The following is a 22,823-nucleotide window of genomic DNA, read 5'->3' as shown; positions in this document are numbered from 1 at the left end:
TTCTTTCTCCCTATGTCTGTCTACCTATCACTTGCTAGGCTTTTATCTCGCCCCCATCTCTCTTTTGACGTCACCTTCAAAAATGCTGCCTGACCTGCTGAATTCCACCACCATTTTGCGTTTAGCTTAGGAAAGATAGATGCACATTTAATGGCACGTGCAGAATGGGCTGAAGGGTGTGTTCCTGAGCGGCATGAATGTAAGACAACTAACCTTTATGTGACTGTATTATCAGTCAAATCAGTCTCACTCCAGTCTCTATGTTAAGCTGTGCAAAAATTGACAAAGACATTAAAAATGTGAATTTATTTTGAAAAGATAAATAAACTGTTAATCAATTACATTGACAATAAAATCCTAGATGGTGTCCCCTGGTTCTGGACTCCCCCAACATTGGGAATATTTTTCCTGCATCCAGCTTGTCTAATCCTTTTATAATTTTATACGTCTCTATAAGATCCCCTCTCATCCTTCTAAACTCCAGTAAATACAAGCCCAGTCTTTCCAATCTTTCCTCATATGACAGTCCCTCCATCCCAGATATTAGACTCGTGAACCTACGCTGTACTGACTCAATAGCAAGGATGTCCTTCCTCAAATTAGGCGACCAAAACTGTACACAATACTCCAGATGTGGTCTCACCAGGGCCCTATACAACTGCAGAAGGACTTGTTTGCTCCTGTACTCAAATCCTTGCGTTATGAAGGCCAACATGCCATTAGCTTTCTTTACTGCCTGCTGTACCTGCACACTTACTTTCAGTGACTGGAGTACAAGGACACCAAGGTCTCATTGCACTTCCCCTTTACCTAATCTGACACCATTGAGATAATAATCTGCCTCCTTATTTTTGCCGCCAAAGTGGATAACCTCACATTTATCTACATTATTTTTATCCTAACATATGGCATCTCTGTGTGGTATCTCAGCTGCACGGAGGCGGAGAGGAGAGCTCTTCAGCGGGTAGTCTACAGAGCTCAGAAGATGATCAGGACACAGTTACCAGGCTTGGAGGGCATCTACAATACACAATCCTTCAGGAAAGCCACCAGCATTCATAAAGACTCCTCACATCCCTGCAATAGTCTGTTCGAACTTCTACCATCCGGCAGACGTTACAAGGCCTTCTACGCCCGCACCTCTAGACTTAGGAACAGCTTCATCCCCAGAGCTACAGCTGCTCTGAACCAGTCCTGCTGAGTGCCCCCCCATGAACTGTCTCCTTCAGATTGGCACGTCGCACATCGACCGGGCACAGACCTATTTGCACTTTATACTGCTTTAACTGTTTCTAATTTTGTTTCTCTGGGTTGTCAAAATTTCTGTTGATTAGCTAATTAATTTATTGCATCGAATGGAAGTCGCATTCCCAATCTCGTTGTACCCCTGTACAATGACAATAAAGATATATTGTATTGTATTGTAAATAGTTGCGGCCCCAGCACCGAGCCTTGCGGCACTCCACTCTCCACTGCCTGCCATTCTGAAAAGGACCAGTTTATTCCGACTCTTTGCTTCGTGTCTGCCAACAAATTCTCTTTCCATGTCAATATCCTATCCCCAATACCATGTTCTCTAATTTTGCTCACCAACCTCCTGTGGTACCTTATCAAAGGCTTTCTGAAAGTCTAGGTACACTACATCCACTGGCTCTCCTTCATCCATTTTACTTGTTACATCCTCAAAAAATTCCAGAAGATTAGTCAAGCAGGATTTCCCCTTCACAAATCCATACAGACTTGGACCAATCCTTTTACCGCTATCCAAATGCGCCGTTATTACCTCTTTAAAAATTGACTCCAGCATCTTCCCCACCACGGATGTCAGGCTAACTGGTTTATAATTCCCCATTTTCTCTCTCGTTCCTTTCTTGAAAAGTGGGATAACATTAGCTACCCTCCAATCCACAGGAACTGATCCCGAATCTATTGAACATTGGAAAATTATCACCAATGCTTCCACGATTTCTTGAGCCACCTCCTTGAGTACCCTGAGATGCAGACCATCAGGCCTTGGGGATCCCATCAGTCCACCCAATACTATTTCTCGCCTAATGCAAATTTCTTTCAGTTCCTCTGTCTTCTTGATCCTCAGTTCACTAATACATCTGGGAGATTGTTTGTGTCTTCCTTAGTGAAGACAGATCCGAAGTACCTGTTCAACTCTTCCACCATTTCCTTGTTACCCATAATAATTTCACCCATTTCTGCCTTCAAGAGATCCACGTTTGTCTTTACTAATCTTTTTCTCATAACATCCCTAAAGAAGCTTTTACTGTTCTTCTTTATATTCTTGGCCAGCTTTGCTTTGTACCTCATCTTTTCAGCCCGTATTGCCCTTTTTGTTATCTTCTGTTGTCCTTTGAAATTTGCCAACTCCTTTGGCTTCCTGCTACTCTTTGCTATCTTATACATCTTTTCTTTTAGTTTTATTCCATCTCTAACTTCTCTTGTCAGCCACAGTTGCCTCTTATTCTCCTTGGAATCTTTCTTCCTCTTTGGAATGAAATTATCCTGCATATTCGGGATTATGCCCAGAAATCCCTGCCATTGCTGTTCCACCGTCATTCCTGCTCGGATCCTTTTCCATTCGACCTTGGCCAGCTCTTCTCTCGTGCCTTCATAGTCCCGTTTGTTCAAGTGCAACACTGCCATTCCTGGTTTAACCTTCTCCCTTTCAAATTGCAGATTAAAACTAATCATACTATGGTCACTACCTCCAAGCGGTTCCTTTACCTTGAGTTCCCTTATTAAATCTGGTTCATTGGACAACACTAAATCCAGAATTGCCTTTTCTCTGGTAGGCTCTAGTACAAGCTGCTCTAAGGATCCATCTCGGAGGCACTCTACAAACTCCCTTTCTTGGGGTCCATAACCAACCTGATTTTCCCAGTCTACTCGCATATTGAAATCCCCCATAACCACAGTGGCATTACCTTTGTTACATGCCAATTTTAACTCCTGCTGCAATTTACACCCTATATCCAGGCTACTGTTTGTGGGTCTGTAGATAACTCCCATTAGTATAAGAAAATAACTGCAGATGCTGGTACAAATCGATTTATTCACAAAAAACTGGAGTAACTCAGCAGGTCAGGCAGCATCTCGGGAGAGAAGGAATGGGTGACGTTTCGGGTCGAGACCCTTCTTCAGACTGAACTCCCATTAGTGTCTTCTTACCTTTACAATTCCTCAACTCTATCCACAGTGACTGTACATCATCAGTCCCTATGTCACCCCTCACAAGGGACTGAATTCCATCCCTCACCAACAGAGCTGCCCCACCTTCTCTGCCCACCTGCCTGTCCTTTCTATAGGACGTAGAACCCTGAATATTCAGTTCCCAGTCCTGATCCTTCTGCAGCCACATCTCTGTAATCACCACAATGTCATACCTACCAATCTCTAACTGAACCTTAAGCTCATCCACTTTACTTCTTATACTTTGTGCATTCATATATAGTACTTCTAATCCTTTGCTCATCTCAGCTTCCACATCGATTCCTATTACACTTGGCCATTCTCTTCTATTCCTTCGTGAGCTTTCTGTCCCAGAATTGCTTTTGCTCTTATGTTTATCCGAAGCCCTATATATCTCTCTGGAAAAGTTTTCATGGTCTCCTTCATTCTCCTGGTATTTTCTGGAGGAAACCGGAGATCAGGGCGAAAGCCCAAGCAGTTCACGGGGAGAACGTACATACTCTGTACAGACAGCACCCGCAGTCAGGATCGAACCTGACTATTCTGGCTCTGGCCACTGTAAGGCAGCAACTCTACCGTTGCACCACCGTCGCCCCTAGGTGTTATAGGGAATGGGCACAGAAGTGAAAATGAAGTCACCAACCATGATCATATTGTATTGTGTGGCAGGTTTAGGGTGATTTACTCTTGCTCCTATTTGCTTGTGTTTGTGTGTTGTCAGATGACTAGTCACATTGAACGTATGCTCTGTTTAACTTAATTTTGGGCCATTTCGCCTTATGACAGAAAGAATCGTAGAACATGACTGAGCGCAGAGAATAAGGGTTTCACTTTTGCCAAATCCATCATCTGCCTAAGATTGAAGAGTAAGGGTAACTGAACTACACACATATTTAATGTAAGGGAATCAATGGAAAAGATGACAAAGTTATTTAATTTTATTATTTTACTTGACCAACAGTAAAATGATAACAAGATGTGATACAATTTTCTGAAAATAACAATAACAATATGTGGGCAGAAACATAGCCTTTATGAATAAGTGAAATTGTTTGTGATTTTACTATTACTTTAATGTTCTTAGTACTATGGTATGTAAAATCTCATGTGTGGATTGACTAGGAATCAGAGCAGGATCTGGATACAATGACTAAATGTTCATGATAAATAAACATCAAAATATAGAATAATAAGCTTCCTTCTTCTCTTTATGAGACTAGTAGTATATATTGGAGCAATTAATGGCAGTAGTTCCTGCATTGTTGCCCTACAGTGAACTGGGCAAAGTTGATGACGAATGCCAACATTGGTGATAGAGTGGAGAGTAAAAAAGGTTATTTAGGATTACAATCTGGAACAACTGAGAAAGTGAGCCAAGGAATGGGGATAGAATAGAACTCAGACAAGTGCAACATGTTGCATTTTGGTAAGTTGAACCAGGGCAAGACTTGCACAACAAATGTCAGGCGCCTGGAAAATGTTGTAGAACTGAAAGGGCTAGGGGTAGAAGTGCATAGTTCCCTGAACAATGGCGATGAAGTTATTTGGCATGCTTGCCTTCATTGGTCATCTTTCCACATTTAGCTCTCCAATATTTTCACCTCCCATCTTAAACACCAATCGTGTACTTGTCCAACAACACTGCACACATTTAAAATATTTATTCATAAAGGATAAAGGAAAATAAAGTTTTGAGCAAAGACCATGCATACAAAAACGGCCTCGTTGTGTTTACTTGATAGGCAGTGCATTTGGGAAAATACAAAGACTATTCCAGTGACGATACAAATAAAGTATTGAGACAATGCAGGATTGATTTACAGATGAGAATACAGTGTATAGAACAACAGGTGAAAAGTTAAAGCTCTTCTGCATAAATCGTTACCAATAGTTAACCCTCCATATTGAAAGAAATACTAAGGTACTTTGGATAGCATAATTTGTATGGTTGTTAAGATTATCGTTGTGATGCCATTTTCGGATCATCGAGATGGGGATCATCGCGGTTCATTCCCTAGAATTTTCATTTCCACACGATTTCTTCACGGGTGAGAATCTCACTCGCTGTTCATCTCCCCCCCCCAACCAGACCCACTACGGCGAGTATTGTGGATCTGTCCTGGATCCCGTAAACAGCCAACGTTTTCTCGTCTTCCAGTTCCTCTTTGGCAAAAAGCAGGCGGAGGTCATTTGTGTTCCCGATCTCTGCAGAAAGAGGGGGGAGGGAGGAGGGGGGGGGGGGGGGGGGAGAAGAAAAGAACACTGTCTCAAGTCCATCCTGAATGCCTTTCCACCGATCACTTGCCAGGCTTTGTCTACCCCCCACACCCATCCACCCATTCATTCCACACCTATTTTTTAGCTTCCTATCCCCAGCAACAACCAGTCTGAAGAAGGGTCCCGACCCGAAACGTGGCTTGTCCATTATGGAGATGCTGCCTGTCCAGCTAAGTTTGTTCTCTAGCACTTTTGATTTGTAAACCATGATCTGCAGTTCCTTGTGCCCGCCTTGTTTGGTAAACCGTCTAACTTCGCCTTTACACCCAGGCAGCATTGGTCCCGTTTATAGTCACCCGTTTATTAGTCACACACGCAACCACGTTTCCTTCGAGTCCATGGCATGCAATGTTGCCATTCCAAATGTTTCAACCCCCATTACACAAACTGCTTTCTCGATTTCATCCCAGTACGGTTTTTTTTAAAGCTAGACGGCACATTTTACTCACGGACCTGTTAGCAATTTCTGCATCACTTTCTTCTTTAAACTTAGGACTGTCATCGTTTTGAAATCATTTTCGGATTCTCCAATATCAACAGTATTTTGTTTTCCTTTCAGGCCGATCACGAACACTTGATATGTTTTCCCCATCGCCGCACCCCGGACCGTGGACGGCTCTGTTATCGCTTCGTTAGTTCGCAGAATCTTTTAAAAAAACTGTACAAAGGTTTCACTTTCGCTTTCCGCGTGTTTACAAGGAATGCAGCACCGCGCAACTCTTTTGCAACTATATGACAGTACAACGAACTATCGTCGTGGAGCCAAGCCCTTCGGCCCAACTTGACAACCACACCGACCAACATGTCCTATCTACCTGAGTTTGGCACATCTATATACTAACACTCTCGTTTGTTTGTTTGTTTATTTGCGATCGAACTACAGGCAAAACGGTACACGATAGCTTGACAATTTTAGGCCCACCTTACTCACCGTCACCGCTTTAATGGTAAAGCAAGCAGTTTTATTGAAATCGGTGTTATATTTTTTAAGTTATTCACATTTTAAAGTTTAAATCTATCTCCTAGGGAGGAGGGAGGGAGGAAGGAGGAGGGGGGGGGAGGTAGGGGGGAGGAAGGTGGATAAGGGGGGTTGAGGGGGATGGAGAGGGGGAAGGGGAAGAGGGGACGGGAGGGAGGGGGGCGGGGGGGGGGGGGGGTAGGAGAGGGTGCTGCACCAATGCAGGAAGGTTTGGGCCCAATGAGTCCACTTGGTCTAGTATCCCTCTAAAACTATCCTATCCATATAACTCTCTAAATGTGTACTAAACATTGTGATAGTACCTGCCTCAACTACCCACTCTGGCAGCTTATTCCATACACTGTGTAAAAATGTTACCCCTCAGGTTTCTCGTAAGGCTTTACCTTCTCACTTTACAACAGTGTCCTCTGGTTCTCGGTTCCCTTATGCAAGAGACTCTGTGCATTCACCCATTATATTCCTCTCATGACTCAAGAAAAACTTTCCCGCTCTGCTAACAGGCTTCTAATGGTCCTTCCATTAGCTAGGGTACTTTCTGATACACTTCTACTTTCATTATGGACATTGGACTGTCTAAGGAACTTATGCGCTACAATGCTGAACTCTATCTTCTGTACTCTGTACCTGCCCCCATTGCTCTATCTATTGTACTTGAGTTTGACTTGATTGTATTTATGTATGATATATCTGATCTGTTTGGATAACATGCAAATGAAGCTTTTTGCTGTACCTCAGTATATGTGCCATCTTGGATTGTCACCTTGTCGTGGTGGAGAAGCTTGTGTGGTCCTGAGATCCTGAGAGCGATGCCATCTGGAGCTATGCTCCTGGTAGGGTCACCCATGGCGGTAAGATCGAGGGGGAGACCCTGACAAAGAGCAATCCAACCAAGACTTCAACGGTGAAACAGGCGGAGGATGATGACTGACTTTAGTGGAGCATCACAACGGCTGGGAAGGCGGATGAAGGCTGCAGTGGGCAGGTGCTATAGATGGGAAGGTAGACGCACCTGCCCCCACGAGTCTCTGGCAGATGAGGCTCATCAGCCTGGGAAAGCAGCTCATCTAGGAGTGGGACAACTCTGATCTAAAACCTCCACTGCCCTGTGACCATTTCCAGTCATGGAAAAGGCTCCAGGAGTAAACCTCAAGAAAAATCCGGAGTCAGAGTCCCTAAGACAGTTCATCGTTGTCTACAACCTCATTCTGGCCGCTCCTGCGATGGCGCTGGTGCCAAACTGTAACGGCTCTGCTGTTCCTTTTCCATCGATCAGCGACGTGGAGAGGGGGGAACGTGCTGCATGGGCAACAGCCTGTCCTTCATATGACATCGCCCAGGCTTGCATCCGACCACACATCGACGCTGCTCTAGCCGAGGTTTGGAGCAAGCAGCCAACAAACAGGATGGATCACCCATGGTCAGCCATAATCAAGGGGGGTCTTAGAGACCTTAGAGTTCCAATAATAAACCTAAACCAAATATCTGGGAAAGCTGAATTAAGTGAACTAAAGTAGAATAATGTAGATGAAAATTAAACTGAAGTTCCAGTAAATAGAAACTCAAGAGTCAAAAACAGAATGACACAAATTGGGTGTGGTTTAGAAGTCTGCTTGCCAAATGGACAAAGGGCAGCACAGTGGTGCAGCTGGTATAGCTGCTGCTTCATAGCACCAGAGACCCGGGTTCAATTCTGACCTCGGTTGCAATCTGTATAGAAACATAGAAAATAGGTGCAGGAGTAGGCCATTCAACATGATCATGGCTGATCATCCAGAATCAGTACCCCGTTCCTTTTTTCTCCCCGTATCCCTTAATTCCGTTAGCCCTAAGAGCTATATCCAACTCTTTCTTGAATACATCCAGTGAATTGGCCTCCACTGCCTTTTGTGGCAGAGAATTCCACAGATTCACAACTCTCTGGGTGAAAAAAGTCTTTCCTCATCACAGTTCTAAATGGCCTACCACTTATTCTTAAACTGTGACCCCCGGTTCTGCACTACCCCAATATCGGGAACATTTTTTCTGCATCTAGCCTGTCCAATAATCCCTTAATGAATTTATATGTTTCTAAAAGATCCCCTCTCATCCTTCTAAATTCTAGTGAATATATGGAGTTTGCATGTTCTCCCTGTGACTGCATGATATTGCAAATGCAGAAGGGGAGAAAGGTGTTTGAAGGGAACTAACTAAAAGTGCCTTGAAAGCCCCATTTCAAAATAACTGTACCAGAACCACAAGAGACTGCATACAAAGCATTCAACTAGTCTGCACACCACTTACAGGAAACACAGGCAGAAAGTTACTGCAAACAAGAGGCCAGAGACATACTATTATAAGTCAAAGGTCTTTCGTTAAATGTTACAATATTTTGTTCAAATATTCAGACGGACACTTCTCAGTCTGCGTTAAATTGTGCTTACATCAAACATGCAATAAATCATTTAATTCCCAGTGGAACTATCCTTTTGGGTATTGCCAATAAAACTAGGCTACAGTCTCTCGTTAAGCACTTTGTGAACAATCAGGTTTTAAAACAACGCTCTGGTCTTAAAACAAGACAGAAACTATTACTGCTAACCACTAGAGCACCCTCAGGTGATGTTCATTTATCCTACCCATCCCCCTCTCCACCTACCAATCTTACCACAAATTATGCGTTCCTGACTCTTCAGCCTAACCCCACACCAACAAAATCTCTTGGCTCTCCAAATTGCCCTACCTCATCAATACCTTGACCCCCACCATCTGTAGCAAAGTGCCAATCTCCAGCCAGTCCTCCCCACCCCTGGACTCTATGGTGGATCCTCATATTTGGTGAATGCACCTACTACATTTTAACAAGAACCTAGGTGAGGGAAGACTGCAAAATTTGGATGAATGCAAGTTTGTCAAAGTGGGGCCAAAATAACTGGATAAAGTCTGTGAATCTGTGGAATTCTCTGCCTGAGTTGTGAATCTGTGGAATTCTCTGCCTCAGAAGGCAGTGGAGGCCATTTCTCTGAATGCATTCAAGAGAGAGCTAGATAGAGCTCTTAAGGATAGCGGAGTCAGGGGGTATGGGGAGAAAGCAGGAACGGGGTACTGATTGAGAATGATCAGCCATGATCACATTGAATGGCGGTGCTGGCTCGAAGGGCCGAATGGCCTACTCCTGCACAATAATATATATATTTTTAAGTCTGAAGGGGTCCTGACCTGAAACGTCACTTATCCATGTTCTCCTGAGATGCTGACTATCCCACTGAGTTACTCCAGAAAGTTGTGTCTTTTTTTACGAACAAGCTTCTGCAAATCCTTGTTATTTAGCGGCAGATATTTATATTAAGGCTTAGTTTTGTTTAGATTAGAGATACAGCGCAGAAACAGGCCTTTCAGCCCACTGAGTCCACACCATCCATCGATCACACATACACTACTTCTGTGTCCTACACACTAGGGGCAATTTACCAAAGCCAATTAATCTGCAGACCGACACATCTTTGGAATGTGGTAGGAAACTGGAGCACCTGAAGCAAACGCAGGTGGTAATAGTGAGAACGTACAAACTCCACGCAGTCAGTGCCATAGTTGGGATTGAACCTGGTTCTCTAACGTTGTGAGGCAACAGCTCTATCATTGCACCACTGTGCTGCCCAACGCAATTAAAGCTGCAGTTAAAAACACAATTAGCATCATAGTACTCAATTCATAATATTTGAACCAAGCTGATGCCATTTAATGCCTAAAATTTATAATCTTCATAACTTATAAAATGTATAATGCATTCAGCTTCATGGAGCCTCCTGTCAATGGTACATTTTAACTGCAAAGTAGAGAGGGAACTGAATATCTCATGTCAGTTGCCCAGCCATTTACCCAGCCTGACAATTGACTGATATACTGAAAGTTCAGAGGATTTTCATTTGAAACGTTACCACATTTGCCCTCTCACATTTGATCTCAGATACTGCCTTCATGGAGTTTGCACGTTCCTCCTGTGACCATGTGGGTTTGATGCGTGAGTTTCATCCCGGTGCTCCAGTTCTTCCCACATCCCACAGATGTGCAGCTTCTGGAGAATGCCCTTAGTATGCAGGGAGTGGATGCAAATGTGGGTAACATAGAATTAGTGTGAATAAGGGTAATGATGGTCAGCATGGACTCAGTGGGTTTAGTTTCTATTTTATCGGATGCTAGTGAATTTATTCAGTTCTTCCAGATAATATTTTTACCTCAATCAACATTAGTAAACAGAATAATAGTGATTATCATTTGCTCTTTCTGAGAACTTCTGCTATCTTACTCATAATTCAGAACACAGCTTCTGGCTTGCCAGCATAACAAGAATAAGAGTTAAATGGGAACCTACCTTAGTAGAGGGTGCAGTGTTTTGTTTAGTTTAGTTTAGAGATACAGCTAGGAAACAGGCTCTTCGGCCCACCGAGTCCGCACCGACCAGCGATCCCCACACATTAACACTATCCTACACACGTTAGGGACAATTTACATTTATACCAAGTCCATTAACCTACAAACCATGTCCATTTTTGGAGTGTGAGAGGAAACCAAAGACCTTGGAGAAAACCCACCTGGTGACAGGGAGAACATACAAACTCCAGACAGAGAGCACCCGTAGTCGGGATCGAACCCGAGTCTCTGACGTTGTAAGCGCTGTAAGGCAGTAATTCTACCGCTGCGCCACCGTGAAAGGTTTGGAGTGAAAGATTTGGTTATTGGAGATCATGAGCATGTGCGTTTGAAATCCGTGAGATGAATGAGTATCTGGATGGGTGTGGGTGAAATCAGGAATCTGCAGAGATTCAGCAGTTAGTGCAGGGATTACTCACAATGTGTGGAGGTTTTGTGTCATCAACTTAGTAGTGGTGCTGGTAAAATCATAATGTCATAAGTGATAGTAGATTTATGCCGCTCAGCCCATCACGTCTAGGCTGGTATACACTGGAATCTAGAAGGATGAGAGGGGATCTTATCGAAACATATAAGATTATTAAGGGGTGGACACGTTAGAGGCAGGAAACATGTTCCCAATGTTGGGGGAGTCCAGAACCAAGGGTGACAGCTTAAGAATAAGGGGTAGGCCATTTAGTACGGAGATGAGGAAAAACTTTTTCAGTCAGAGAGTTGTAAATCTGTGGAATTCTCTGCCTCAGAAGGCAGTGGAGGCCAATTCTCTGAATGCATTCAAGAGAGAGCTAGATAGAGCTCTTAAGGATAGCGGAGTCAGGGGGTATGGGGAGAAGGCAGGAACGGGGTACTGATTGAGAATGATCAGCCATGATCACATTGAATGGTGGTGCTGGCTCGAAAGGCCGTATGGCCTACTCCTGCACCTATTGCCTATTGTCTATTGTCTACTCCACCAGTCTATCAAATCTATCCATCTCTCCCGTAAATATATCCACTGATTTTGCCTCCACAGCCTTCTGTGGCAAAGATTTCCACTGATTCACCAGCCTCCAACTAAAGAGATTCCTCCTCATCTCCTTCCTAAAAGAACGCCCTTTAATTCTCAGGCTATGACCTCTAGTCCTAGACTCTCCCACAAGTGGAAACATCCTCTCCACATCCACTCTTCATATAATAATAATAATAATAAACATTTATTTTATATAGCGCTTTTCCAAATGCTCAAAGACGCTTTACAAAAACAGTCAAGACATAAAAACAAACAAACGAACTGTCCTGACGGAAAAGCGGCGATCAAATAGCGCCAGCGTCCTCTCACGTCAGGGTCCGGCAGTAGACAATAAAGAACACAAGACACACAATTACAATTTTTAACACAAACAGCCATCACAGTGATTGCTCCAGGCACACCCTCCAATCCTTTTGAGGTTAAGAGGGATTCAAGTTGCAGGTTGGTAGGTGCATGGTGGATTGATAGTCAAATAAATGTTGGTATATCAATTACATAAAGGGAACCTATCTCAGGTGCGTTCCCATTCAAGTCATTTGGAAGCAGGGCTCAGAATCATTCGATAGGTCGGCTTTTCCACGAGTGACTTCCAAACAGCGCAGATCATGAGGTCAAAAATTAATATCTCAGGTTTTGGAGTACACAATGTTAATTACTTTATTTTTCATTCCATTTTATATTTTATTGAAATTGAATCACAGAACGTAAAAAGCAAAGTGTTGTGTGAACAACTTATCGGGCAACTGAATAATTATTTGTCTGTTTAAATATTGCTTAAAGATATTAGAGATATTAAAAGATATTAAAGTTATTAAAGATATTAAAATGATATTTATCACATATGATTACTTCTCATATATCTTCCAATGTGTAATTTAATATTATTCCACAATAACATTCTGATTAAATTCCCACTAACATAATCACAGCATATGCTTTCCAAAGTCCATATATTACATATTTAAATTTTCAGTACAAGGACATGTACAAACACTCCCCGCTTTAAGTTAGGGTTATGTTCTGTGAACCTTTACATTAGTCAGATTTTACTTTTGACGGGATCACCAATTCTCGCCATTAGGGCACTTTCTGTGGTGCAAGGCCTTCTGGGTAAGCACTGTCGCTAATGCCACCCTGTTTCCAATGTAAACCTTAATGAACGTACAGTGTTCTTCAAATTACAAACTCCCTTGACTGCATGAGGGACTGAGTACAGAATTGTTTACGTAAGTGCAAATTTACATAAGTCGCCCATTGCATAACTCAGGGTGTATCTGTACATAACTACAATTAGCTAAATTATAATTCAAATAAATTCTTAATTCTATTCATTTTGCCCAGAGTAGTTCTGCAGATCTAAAATCACAATTAATTAACTGCCACTACCTACTTCTATTTATCAAAGACATATTTGTTGTGTCATTTAAATGTACTTTTGTCAAATTTTGTTTTGTCCAATCCTGCCTTTTAAAAAGCATTTGAATAAATTTTGAAGAACATTACAATTGAAAATGGCCACTACTTAATGGACCAGCCTATTTTTGAATATTCGCACACCGATTGCACTTTACATGTTAGTACCCTTTACATGTTAGTACCTCTAAAACGAAAAAAAACCAGGAAGGAAGATTTAATCTACGCGCAGGAAATACTCGTAGAGTTAATGAGGCTCTCAATGATCCTTCCCCCACCATTATATATAGAAAGGTGTCACAAAATGAAGAGACATGTTTATCATGCAAAAAATTTTTTTATGCCTTCATTAATTCTTACCCAGATCATTGAGTTACAGAATTGTACAGCAATTGGAATGTCTATCAGAATTTAAAGAGGGATTTGAAGTTTGATGATGTGCAATGAGATTTCGAGGGGGACGTACGTTTACGTTGAGAGTGTGGTTGGGAATGTTACGTGGAATGGAATTTCGGGGGGGAAGTACGTTTACATTGAGAGCGTGGTTGGGAATGTTATGTGGATTGTAAGTTGAAGTGGGATGTGCGGACTTATTTTCTGTCTTTTTTACAGTCTGATTCCATACAGGTATACGTGTTTGCCTTGGGGCCACAGGTCTAGAACAATTAGTGTGGTGGGTGGATGATGTATATAACAACACTTTATTGTCACTCGGCACAAACACCGAACGAAATTTCAGCAGTCACAAGACACAGCAAAAAAGAAAAGAACACAGGACACCCGACCCCAACACAAACATCCATCACAGTGACTCCAAACACCCCCTCACTGTGATGGAGGCAACAAAACTTCCCCTCTCTTCCCCCCGCACCCACGGATAGGCAACTCGACCCCTACCGAGGCAAACGACACGCACAGCCCCCGCAAGGGGATGGAAGGCCCCGCAGCCGAGCCGCCCCGGGCACCGAAACGTCCCGCGGCCACACCGGGCGATGTTAAGTCCAGCGGCCGAGGCACACCGGGCACTGAAACGTCCTGCGGCCACACCGGGCGATGTTAAGTCCAGTGGCCGAGCCGCACCGGGCACTGAAATGTCCCGCGGCCGAGCCGCACCGGGCACTGAAACGTCCCGCGGCCGAGCCGCACCGGGCACTGAAACGTCCCGCGGCCGAGCCGCACCGGGCACTGAAACGTCCCGTGGCCGAGCCGCACCGGGCACTGAAACGTCCCGCGGCCGCACCGGGTGATGTTAAGTCCAGCGGCCGAGCCGCACCGGGCACTGAAACGTCCCGCGGCCGAGCCGTGCTGGCGATGTTAAGTCCAGCGGCCAAGCCGCGCCGGGCACTGAAACGTCCCGCGGCCGAGCCGCACCGGGCACTGAAACGTCCCGCGGCCGAGCCGCACCGGGCACTGAAACGTCCCGCGGCCGAGCCGCGCTGGCGATGTTAAGTCCAGCGGCCAAGCCTTGCCGGGCACTGAAACGTCCCGCGGCCGCACCGGGCGATGTTAAGTCCAGCGGCCGAGCCGCACCGGGCACTGAAACGTCCCGCGGCCGAGCCGCGCCGGCGATGTTAAGTCCCGCAGCCGAGCCGCGCCGGGCGATGGAAGGCCCCGCGGGCGAGCTGCGACCCGGGGAAGAGACCTAATAAAAGAAAGGTTTCCCCCCGCCCCACCCCCCACACCACCCCCCACACCGCACCCCACCCCCCAACCCCACCCCACCCCCCCCACACACCCCCCCACACACAGCCAAAAACAGAAACAAAAACCATCCCAACACCGACACAAACAAAAAAAAAGAAAAAAAGACAACAGACTGCCAGAGAGCCGCAGCCGTTAGGCGCAGCCAACTCCTCTGCCTGAAGACAAGCAAAGCAAAATGTCATATGGCATCTGATGCACACCATGTATTTGCACATGTCCTTATGCTCTATAATCATCCCGCAACATTGCTCATGGGTAGGTCTTTTCTGCCACAGTTCTGTAAGACTTGCAGGTGGACGTTAGTGCATTGTTTATTGTCACATCGATCAGAGCGTGGTGCTGGACCCTTCCACTCCTTCAAACATTGCCAGCAGAATTCAAAAGGGATGTCATCATTGGCCAGGCAGATTGCACAATCCACTGATAAGTTAGTCAGGTCTTTCCGTTCTACAAAACTATTGCACCTGGGACATTAGAAATAAAATATAGATAATGAAATTAGCAATTAAGAGAATATATGACTGATAATCTATTGAATAAAGATAGGATCTTTGCATTTAACTATGCTTCTTCAAAACTATTCTTATTCCATCACCTGCATCAACATATTTGTATCCACATAAATTAAATGATTGCTGCATTTTAGGCATGAAATTATTATCACAATAACAAATTCTAGCTAGGCACAATTTCTAAGCGATTAACAAACACTGGTTCAGTCAGAGTTTTCTTGGGGTGATATTCATCTGATATTTAATTCTATGGTCAAATAGGTTTCTACCACAGTAACTAAATGGAACAATGTCCCTTTACATTACTTTAGTGTCCAACCATTCCTTGATCCATCCTATTTGCGATATCCAAAATATAAAGTAGGAAGTGATTTCCATCATATTTCCAAAAGCATAAGAAAGAAGAAAGGAAATGGCTTTGTTTGGAGAATTTGCACAACTACAAGCTTAAATAAGATACGTGCTCTCAAGGGTATTGGTGACTTAGGGTGAGTGGGTGTTTTATGTATTGGGTGGGAAGTAGGCATCTGATGCACACCATGTATTTGCACATGTCCTTATGCTCTATAATCATCCCGCAAGTGGGGCAAGCACGGACTTTAGGACAACTTTGATAATCCTAACCCCATCTCAGCAACAGAACTCCAGGATGACATCTATATTTTGGATAGACACAAATGCTGAAGTAACTCAGCGGGACAGACAGCATCTTTGGTTAGAAGGAATGGGTGACATTTTGGGTCAAGATCCTTCTTCAGACTGAGTCAGGGGAGAGGGAGATACAGAGATAAGGAAGTGCAAGTTGTGAAAATTAGATAAAGGGGGTGCAGATCAAAGAAGATGTTATCTAGGAGAAGGTAACAGCAAAGCAAAGAGAGATAAAATGTAAACAAGGACAGTCAGACTAGTCGGAGAACTGGGAAGGAGGGAGGGATGGAGAGAGAGAAGGCAAGAGTTCCTTGAAGTTAGAGAAGTCAATATTCCTGCCGCTGGGATGTAAGCTGCCCAAGTGAAATATTATGTTCCTCCAATTTGCGCTGGGCCTCACTCTGACAATGGAGAAGGCCCAGGCCAGAAAGGTCAGTGTGGGAATGGGAGAGGGAGTTAGTGTTCAGCAACTGGGAGGACTGAGGAGGACTGTTTAGGCGGACTGAGCAGAGGTGTTCAGCTAAACAATCGCCGAGCCTGCAATTGGTCTCACTGATATATAGGAGTCCACACCTGGAACAGCGGATACAGTAGATGAGATTGGAGGGGATACAAGTGAACCTCTGCCTCACCTGAAAAGACTGTCAGCGTCCTTGGACAGAGTCGAGGAGAGAGGCATAGGGACAGGCATAGGGACAGGTGTTGCATCTCCTGTGGTTGCAGGGGAAAGTACCTGGGGAGGGCGTGGTTTGGGTGGGAAGGGATTTTCCAATTGTGTTTTGCACCAATGTTTTGTTTCTTGCAATCTTTTCCTTCAAACTCTCTCTTGTAGAATTTATGTGCAATTTATTTATAATTTATGTTTTTGTGTGTTGTATGGGTCAATGTTTCTGTGAAGCTGTGTTTTGCAAGAATGTCCTGTTTCTTGCCGTCTTTTTGGTTCTTTTATTTAATTTATGTATAATTTGTTCAATTTGTGTAATGTATAATTTATATTTTTGTGTGTTGTATGTATCTGTGAAGCTGCTGCAAACAAAGTTTTTTATTGTACGTGTACTTCTGTATTTGAGAATAAACTTGACTTAACTTGATGTAAATTTGACAACTTCCATTCAAAATGGTAGTTTTAATAATGTTTCTCTAATATGTATGTAGATAAGAGTAGAATAATAGGTTGCGATTGCAATTCCAGTGCTATAAATGGGAAAAAAACTTAGTTATAAATTAATTAAGCCGGGAAAGAGAAAAAATGAGGAAAGAATTTGAGTCACTGAGCATCTTAGGTTATGTGGCCAAATTAATAGACTTTTAACAAGCACACACAAACTAAGTAAGAAACAGATGTAGATTCAATGTGAGGTTGAGATAGAGCAAGGTACACTAGTCCTTACTGAGAAATGGTTGAAGAACAATAATGTCTCGGAGATAGATACAAAAAGCTGGCAACTCAGCGGGACAAGCAGCATCTCTGGAGAAAGAATAGGTGACGTTTCAGGCCGAGACCCTTCTTCAGACCGCTTTGTTGTAAGCTGCCCAAGCGAAATATGAAGTGCTGTTCCTTCAAATTGTGTGTGGCCTCACTTTCCCCTCCCTTCCATGTTATGCTCCATCCTGACACGAAAATAAGTTGCTGGTCCTTCATTGTTGCTGACTCTAAGTCCTGGAACTCCCTACCTGATCACACTGGGGAAGTGTTTTCACCAGAAAGACTGGATTGGTTCAAGAAGGTAGCCCACCATCACCTTCTAAGGACAAAGAGGGCTGGGAGATAAATGCAGGAATTGGCAACCTTTGCTGGAGACTGATTTCAGGAGCTCCAACCGCGGGAGCCTGCGGACTTACCATCGTGGAGCTTGCGATCCCTTTGCCAGGGATCGACCTCTGAGCACCAACCACAGGAGCCTGTGGACTTCAACATCGTGGAGCTCGCGGTCCCTGGTTAGAGACCGACTTCGGGAGCTCCAACCGCAGGAGCTTTGACTGCTCCGACGCGGGAGCTTAGATTGCCCCGACGCGGGAGTTTTGATCACCGTGAAGCGGGGGCTTCGACCGCCGGTTGCGGGAGCTTCGATTGCCCCGACTGCGGATGGTTTGACTGCCCCGACCGTGGGAGAAAAATGAGGGAAGAAGATTAGACGTTATTGCCTTCCAACACAGTGAGGAATGTGGAATCCGCTGTGGTGGATGTTTATGTTAACTTTTATGTAGTTGTGTGTCTTGTTGCTTTTTTTAGTATGGCTGTATGGTAATATGAATATCGCTGTACCTTAATTAGTAGACCAGTGAAACCTTTAACAGACGATTGACAGGAGTAAATAATAAATGCAGAACCAGTTTATACCCATGAGAGCCCAGGTCGCTACTTTTCAAGAACAACCCTGAATAGATAAAAAATAACGGAGTACTGAAAGAAAGGGTAGCATGGTGGTGTAGCGGTAGCACTACTGCCTTACAGCGCCAGAGACCCGGGTTCGATCCTGACTACTGGTGCTGTCTATACAGAGTTTGTATGTTCTTCCCGTAGTTCTTTGGTTTCCTCTCACACTCCAAAGAAGTACAAGTTAGTAGGTTAATTGGCTCAGTATTAAAAAATGTAAATTGTTCCTAGTGTGTGTAGGAGTTATAATGTGATGGTCACACCTAAGGTACAGGAAGAAAGTACAGTAGATGGGTGACCACCATGAAAGGGAGTCTGCAGAGAGTGCAGGAATCACCTGTGGAAATATTAGGTAAAAGAGGGTACAGAAATTGTAGGGAAATAAGAAAAAATAATCTGTTGGCCCCCTTTTCCAGAAAAGTGAGTCTCTGGGAAACTTCAACTTCTGAAAAAATTCAACTTTATTATTTATTTATTTCCCCCCATTAAATAGCAGTAACATGTAGACAATTTCTTAAATATGTTTACCACCTTTCCGTGCATATCACCTCATTTCTGCATCTCCTCACAACATTTCAACTTCCTCAGTTTTGGTGATGAAGCCGGTATATTACCAGCCAAGAGTAAGATGCTAGTTGCCGTTTACCTGTTTGTATTCGCAGTATTTTGCAGCTGAGAGAAGGCCGAGCTTCTCTTCAAATACCTGACGTTCCTCGACAGAGAGCAGAGCACATGTACGAACCTCTTGGTATGACCATTCCTTATTACACTTTCCATTAGTCCCATGCGCTGAAGCAGGGCAGTGAAATTTCATGTGACCCTGGAAAATAAGTTGAAATTACATTGCAAAAAATTGTCTCTATTTAACAATCGATTAAAAAACGGATTAAGCATGTAGTATAACAGAATGGATTGCCTGAGAAAGCCCACCTGGTCCATAAGGCTCCGACACCACTCAGTGAACGAAATGGGGTCTGTGGCATGTCCACAAGACAATTCCACTCTGAAAACACCTGGTTCATCATCTCCTGCAACAGAACATCTCATTAGAATTACCACACCACCTGCCTTGGGTATAAAGAATAGACCAGCCAAAAATTCTCGAGAGGTATTTTCATTAAAACGACTTGATTAGATGACAATAGACAACAGACAATAGGTGCAGGAGTAGGCCATTCGGCCCTTCGAGCCAGCACCGATGAAACAAGACAGAATAATTTGGGGAAATTTGATCTTGTTTAGTGAAAAGTTGTTTAGTCAAAATGTAGATGAATAAAGAAGCAGAATTTCCATTGGTTATAAAACAGTTTTAATTCGCCTGTATCCTGGTGTGATTTGAAAGGGGTTAGCGGGTTTTTCGCCATTGGAGAACATAGAACAGTGCAGCAGAGGAACAGGTCCTTTGACCTGTTCTGCACTGCCTACGACGCCAAATTAAGCTAATTCCATAATTTAGTTAAGTTTAGAGATGCAGCGTGTAACAGGCTCTTCAGGCCACCGAGTCCACGCTGACCATTGATCACCCATACACTAATTCTATATCATTCCACTTTTGCATCCTACACACTAGGGGCAAGTTACAGAAGCCAATTAACCAACAAACCTGCACTTCTTTGGAATGTGCGAGGAAACCGGAGCACCTGGAGAAAACAAATGCAGTCACAGGGAGAATGTGGAATGGTTAATTACTAGTGCACTAGAAAAAGAGTATATGTCAAATCGACAAATGTGTAAAAAATAACACTCAAAGGCAGAACCAAATGATGTTGTAAACAACTGTTAGCCTAATTTTTGACCTTGCTCTGGCTACTTTGGAGTCTGCTCTTATTTCCTTGTGAATGAGTATTTTTACCTGTGATATCGTCCGGTCTCTGAACAAATTTCAGTTGGTAGTTATTGGCAAGGTGGCGCATTTCCCCGGCTGATGTTCCCGTCTGACGAGTCTGCACTACAGCTGATGTTCCAGTCTGACGAGTCTGCACTACAGCAGTGAGTTTTGTCGATCAAAAAAAACCAGATTGCAGTTTCCCAAACACACGCAGTGAAATTCGAAGCATCCAACCACTCCCATCAGAACAGGGAGATTTATTCCGATAATTTACTCCCAGGCGCAACGCTTCCTTGTAACGGTAAATTCTCCTCATTTTTTCATGTTTTGTCTGCACTGCTTGTTTATTTTTATCTGTTAAAAATATCCTCCTCGTCCCTAACAATAATGACCTAACCTGATTCATCTGCTCACCAACCACTGAACAGTGGTGAACGTGAAGCCCTTCGGCCCATCACGTCTGCGCCGTCCATGATGCCAATTTACATTAATATTATTTTTCCGAACATGGTTATTCGCCACCTATCCCCATTTCTGTCGTAATGCCTCTTAAACATTGTAATTGTACCACTTCCACCAGTTCCCCAGGCAACGTGCTCCAGTCACCTACACCCTCTGCAAAACAAAACTTGCCAAATACATCTCCTTTGAACTTTCCGACCTCTTACGTTAAATCTATGCCCTTCAGTATTTGTCATCTCTACTATTGGAAACAAAGATTCTGCCAGCCTAAATCTCTGTCTCTCATAATATTATACATGTCTACCAGGCCACCTCTCAGCTTCCCACACCACAGAGAAAACACTCCACGTTTGTCCAACTTCTAATCGCCAATACACTCCAAACCAGGCAGATCCTGCTGAACATCTTCTGCAAAAAAGACACAAAATGGTGGAGTAATTCAACTGGTCAGGTAGCATATCTGGAGAATATGGACAGGTTTCGGGTCGGGATCCTTCTTCAGATGGGACCCTACCTGCATAATCTGCTAAATTATTCCATGCCATATTTTTTTTAAACTAGCATCTGCACTTCCTTGTGCCTCCAAACATCTTCTGCACTCTGTTCAAATCTTATCTTATCTTACCTGAAATGTGGCAACCACAACTGTACATAATCTGTAAAGGAGCAGCCACAACTGCACACAATATTCAAAGTGTGAACGAACTAAAATTTTAGATAGAATATTTTGAACGGCTGACACCTTATTTTCATACTCTGATTCTTGATTCGAGGTACCCTAGCCGGCATATTCTTCATCCATGCATCTAACATGCCAAGCCCTGTAAATATTTTGGTTGTTTCAATGCAATCTCTCTCTCTTAAACTTAGCAATATGCAGACCTAGCCCACTCTCAGCCTCTCCCCAAATGATAACCTCTCCATGCCTGTCCACCATTACAGGATCCACCAGGTGACCTCTCATTAAACTCCCTTAGGTAGAAGACAAGGCCCACACACAATATTCCTGGTCTCACCAGCATAGCATGTTCCCACCCTCAGGCTAGGGGTAAGGAAATTGGTGAGGAGTTGCAGAAAATCCTGGAGGGAGTTTTCTCTAAGGAACTTGATCATGTGTCTTTGATGAAATAAGAGGGAGGATCAATGAGGTAAATACAATTGACATGGACTCCAAAGGATTTTTTATTAAAGTGCTACTTAATAGGCTAACGTGGAATTCTAGAAGATAGACACAAAATGCTGGAGTAACTCAACGGGACAGGCAGCATCTCTGCAGAGAAGAAATGGGTGACGTTTTGGGTCGAGACCCTTCTTCAGACTGAGAGTCAGGGGAGAAAGAGATATAGAGATATGGAAAGGTAAGGTGTGAAAATGAATGATCAAAGGGGACGCGGCTCAAGGAAAATGTAGAATGATTCATTGTTAACTGAGGGGAAGGTGAAAACGAGGCATGCATTCAGTACAATTAAATCAGGAGGACAGTGAAACTAGTTGGAGAAGTGGGATGGGGAGGGATGGAGAGAGAGGGAAAGCAAGGGTTACAAAGTTAGAAAGAACAATTTTAGATATGATTCCATGGATCTTTAATTCCATCTTTAAATTCAATTGATGGATGAAAATATCAGGGGTGAGTCTTGGAAGAGAGGAGGTTGTGAAAGACATGTTTGGATATGATGTTGAGTTGAGTTGAGTTAAGTTGAGCTTAGGAGGGAGAGATAGATCAGCCATTATTGAATGGCGGAGTAGACTTGATGAGCCGAATGGCCTAATTCTACTCCTATTTCTTATGACCTTATGAACATTGTCATCCAAAGCATTATTTCGATGATGAACAACAGTGGACCCACACTGACCTCTGTGACATACCACCAGTCACAAGCCTTCCACCTGAATAAAAACCCTCTACTACCACCCTCTGACTCCTTCCACCAAGCTAATTTTGTATTCAATTAGTTAGCTTAATTCCATGTGATCTCACCTTCCAGACTAGCCTATCATGAAGGACC

At 43.6% G+C, this 22,823-nt stretch overlaps 1 protein-coding gene and 1 long non-coding RNA gene across 4 annotated transcripts; both read right to left on the bottom strand.

Moving 5' to 3' along the window:
• Positions 1 to 4,124: 4,124 nt before the first annotated feature.
• On the bottom strand, positions 4,125 to 6,329 carry LOC144599253 (uncharacterized). The gene is made up of 2 exons (XR_013547983.1): positions 5,932 to 6,329; positions 4,125 to 5,406 (listed from the first exon to the last, which is right to left on the bottom strand). It is a non-coding gene; the product is annotated as an uncharacterized LOC144599253 (long non-coding RNA).
• A 1,649-nt stretch (positions 6,330 to 7,978) lies between these two features.
• LOC144599252 (uncharacterized) lies at positions 7,979 to 20,715 on the bottom strand. 3 transcript variants are annotated; one of them, XM_078410014.1, is made up of 4 exons: positions 20,380 to 20,715; positions 19,458 to 19,555; positions 19,174 to 19,347; positions 7,979 to 8,164 (listed from the first exon to the last, which is right to left on the bottom strand). In XM_078410014.1, the coding sequence occupies exons 1-4, from the start codon at positions 20,438 to 20,440 to the stop codon at positions 8,120 to 8,122; spliced, it is 378 nt and encodes a 125-aa protein (XP_078266140.1). In that variant the 5' UTR covers positions 20,441 to 20,715; the 3' UTR covers positions 7,979 to 8,119. The 3 variants fall into 3 exon arrangements, with proteins under 3 accessions (XP_078266140.1, XP_078266141.1, XP_078266142.1); XM_078410015.1 differs by having other exon boundaries at positions 19,458 to 19,552; XM_078410016.1 differs by lacking the exon at positions 7,979 to 8,164 and adding an exon at positions 15,070 to 15,454.
• Between the last annotated feature and the right edge of the window lie 2,108 nt (positions 20,716 to 22,823).

The sequence above is a fragment of the Rhinoraja longicauda genome, chromosome 13, assembly GCF_053455715.1.
Source record: "Rhinoraja longicauda isolate Sanriku21f chromosome 13, sRhiLon1.1, whole genome shotgun sequence".
NCBI classification, from domain to species: Eukaryota; Metazoa; Chordata; class Chondrichthyes; order Rajiformes; family Arhynchobatidae; genus Rhinoraja; species Rhinoraja longicauda.
Note: the sequence above shows the minus strand (reverse complement) of the source record. Positions and strands in the feature narration are given on the sequence as shown.

Excerpts from the sequence above, each read along its gene's own strand:
- LOC144599252 (XM_078410014.1), bottom strand. The coding sequence starts at position 20,440 with ATGCGCCACCTTGCCAATAACTACCAACTGAAATTTGTTCAGAGACCG. Across the intron at positions 19,556-20,379 it reads GAGACCGGACGATATCACAG|GAGATGATGAACCAGGTGTT; the intron begins GTAAAAATACTC and ends GTTCTGTTGCAG. Across the intron at positions 8,165-19,173 it reads AATACTGCGAATACAAACAG|ATTGCAACCGAGGTCAGAAT; the intron begins GTAAACGGCAAC and ends GTTTCTATACAG.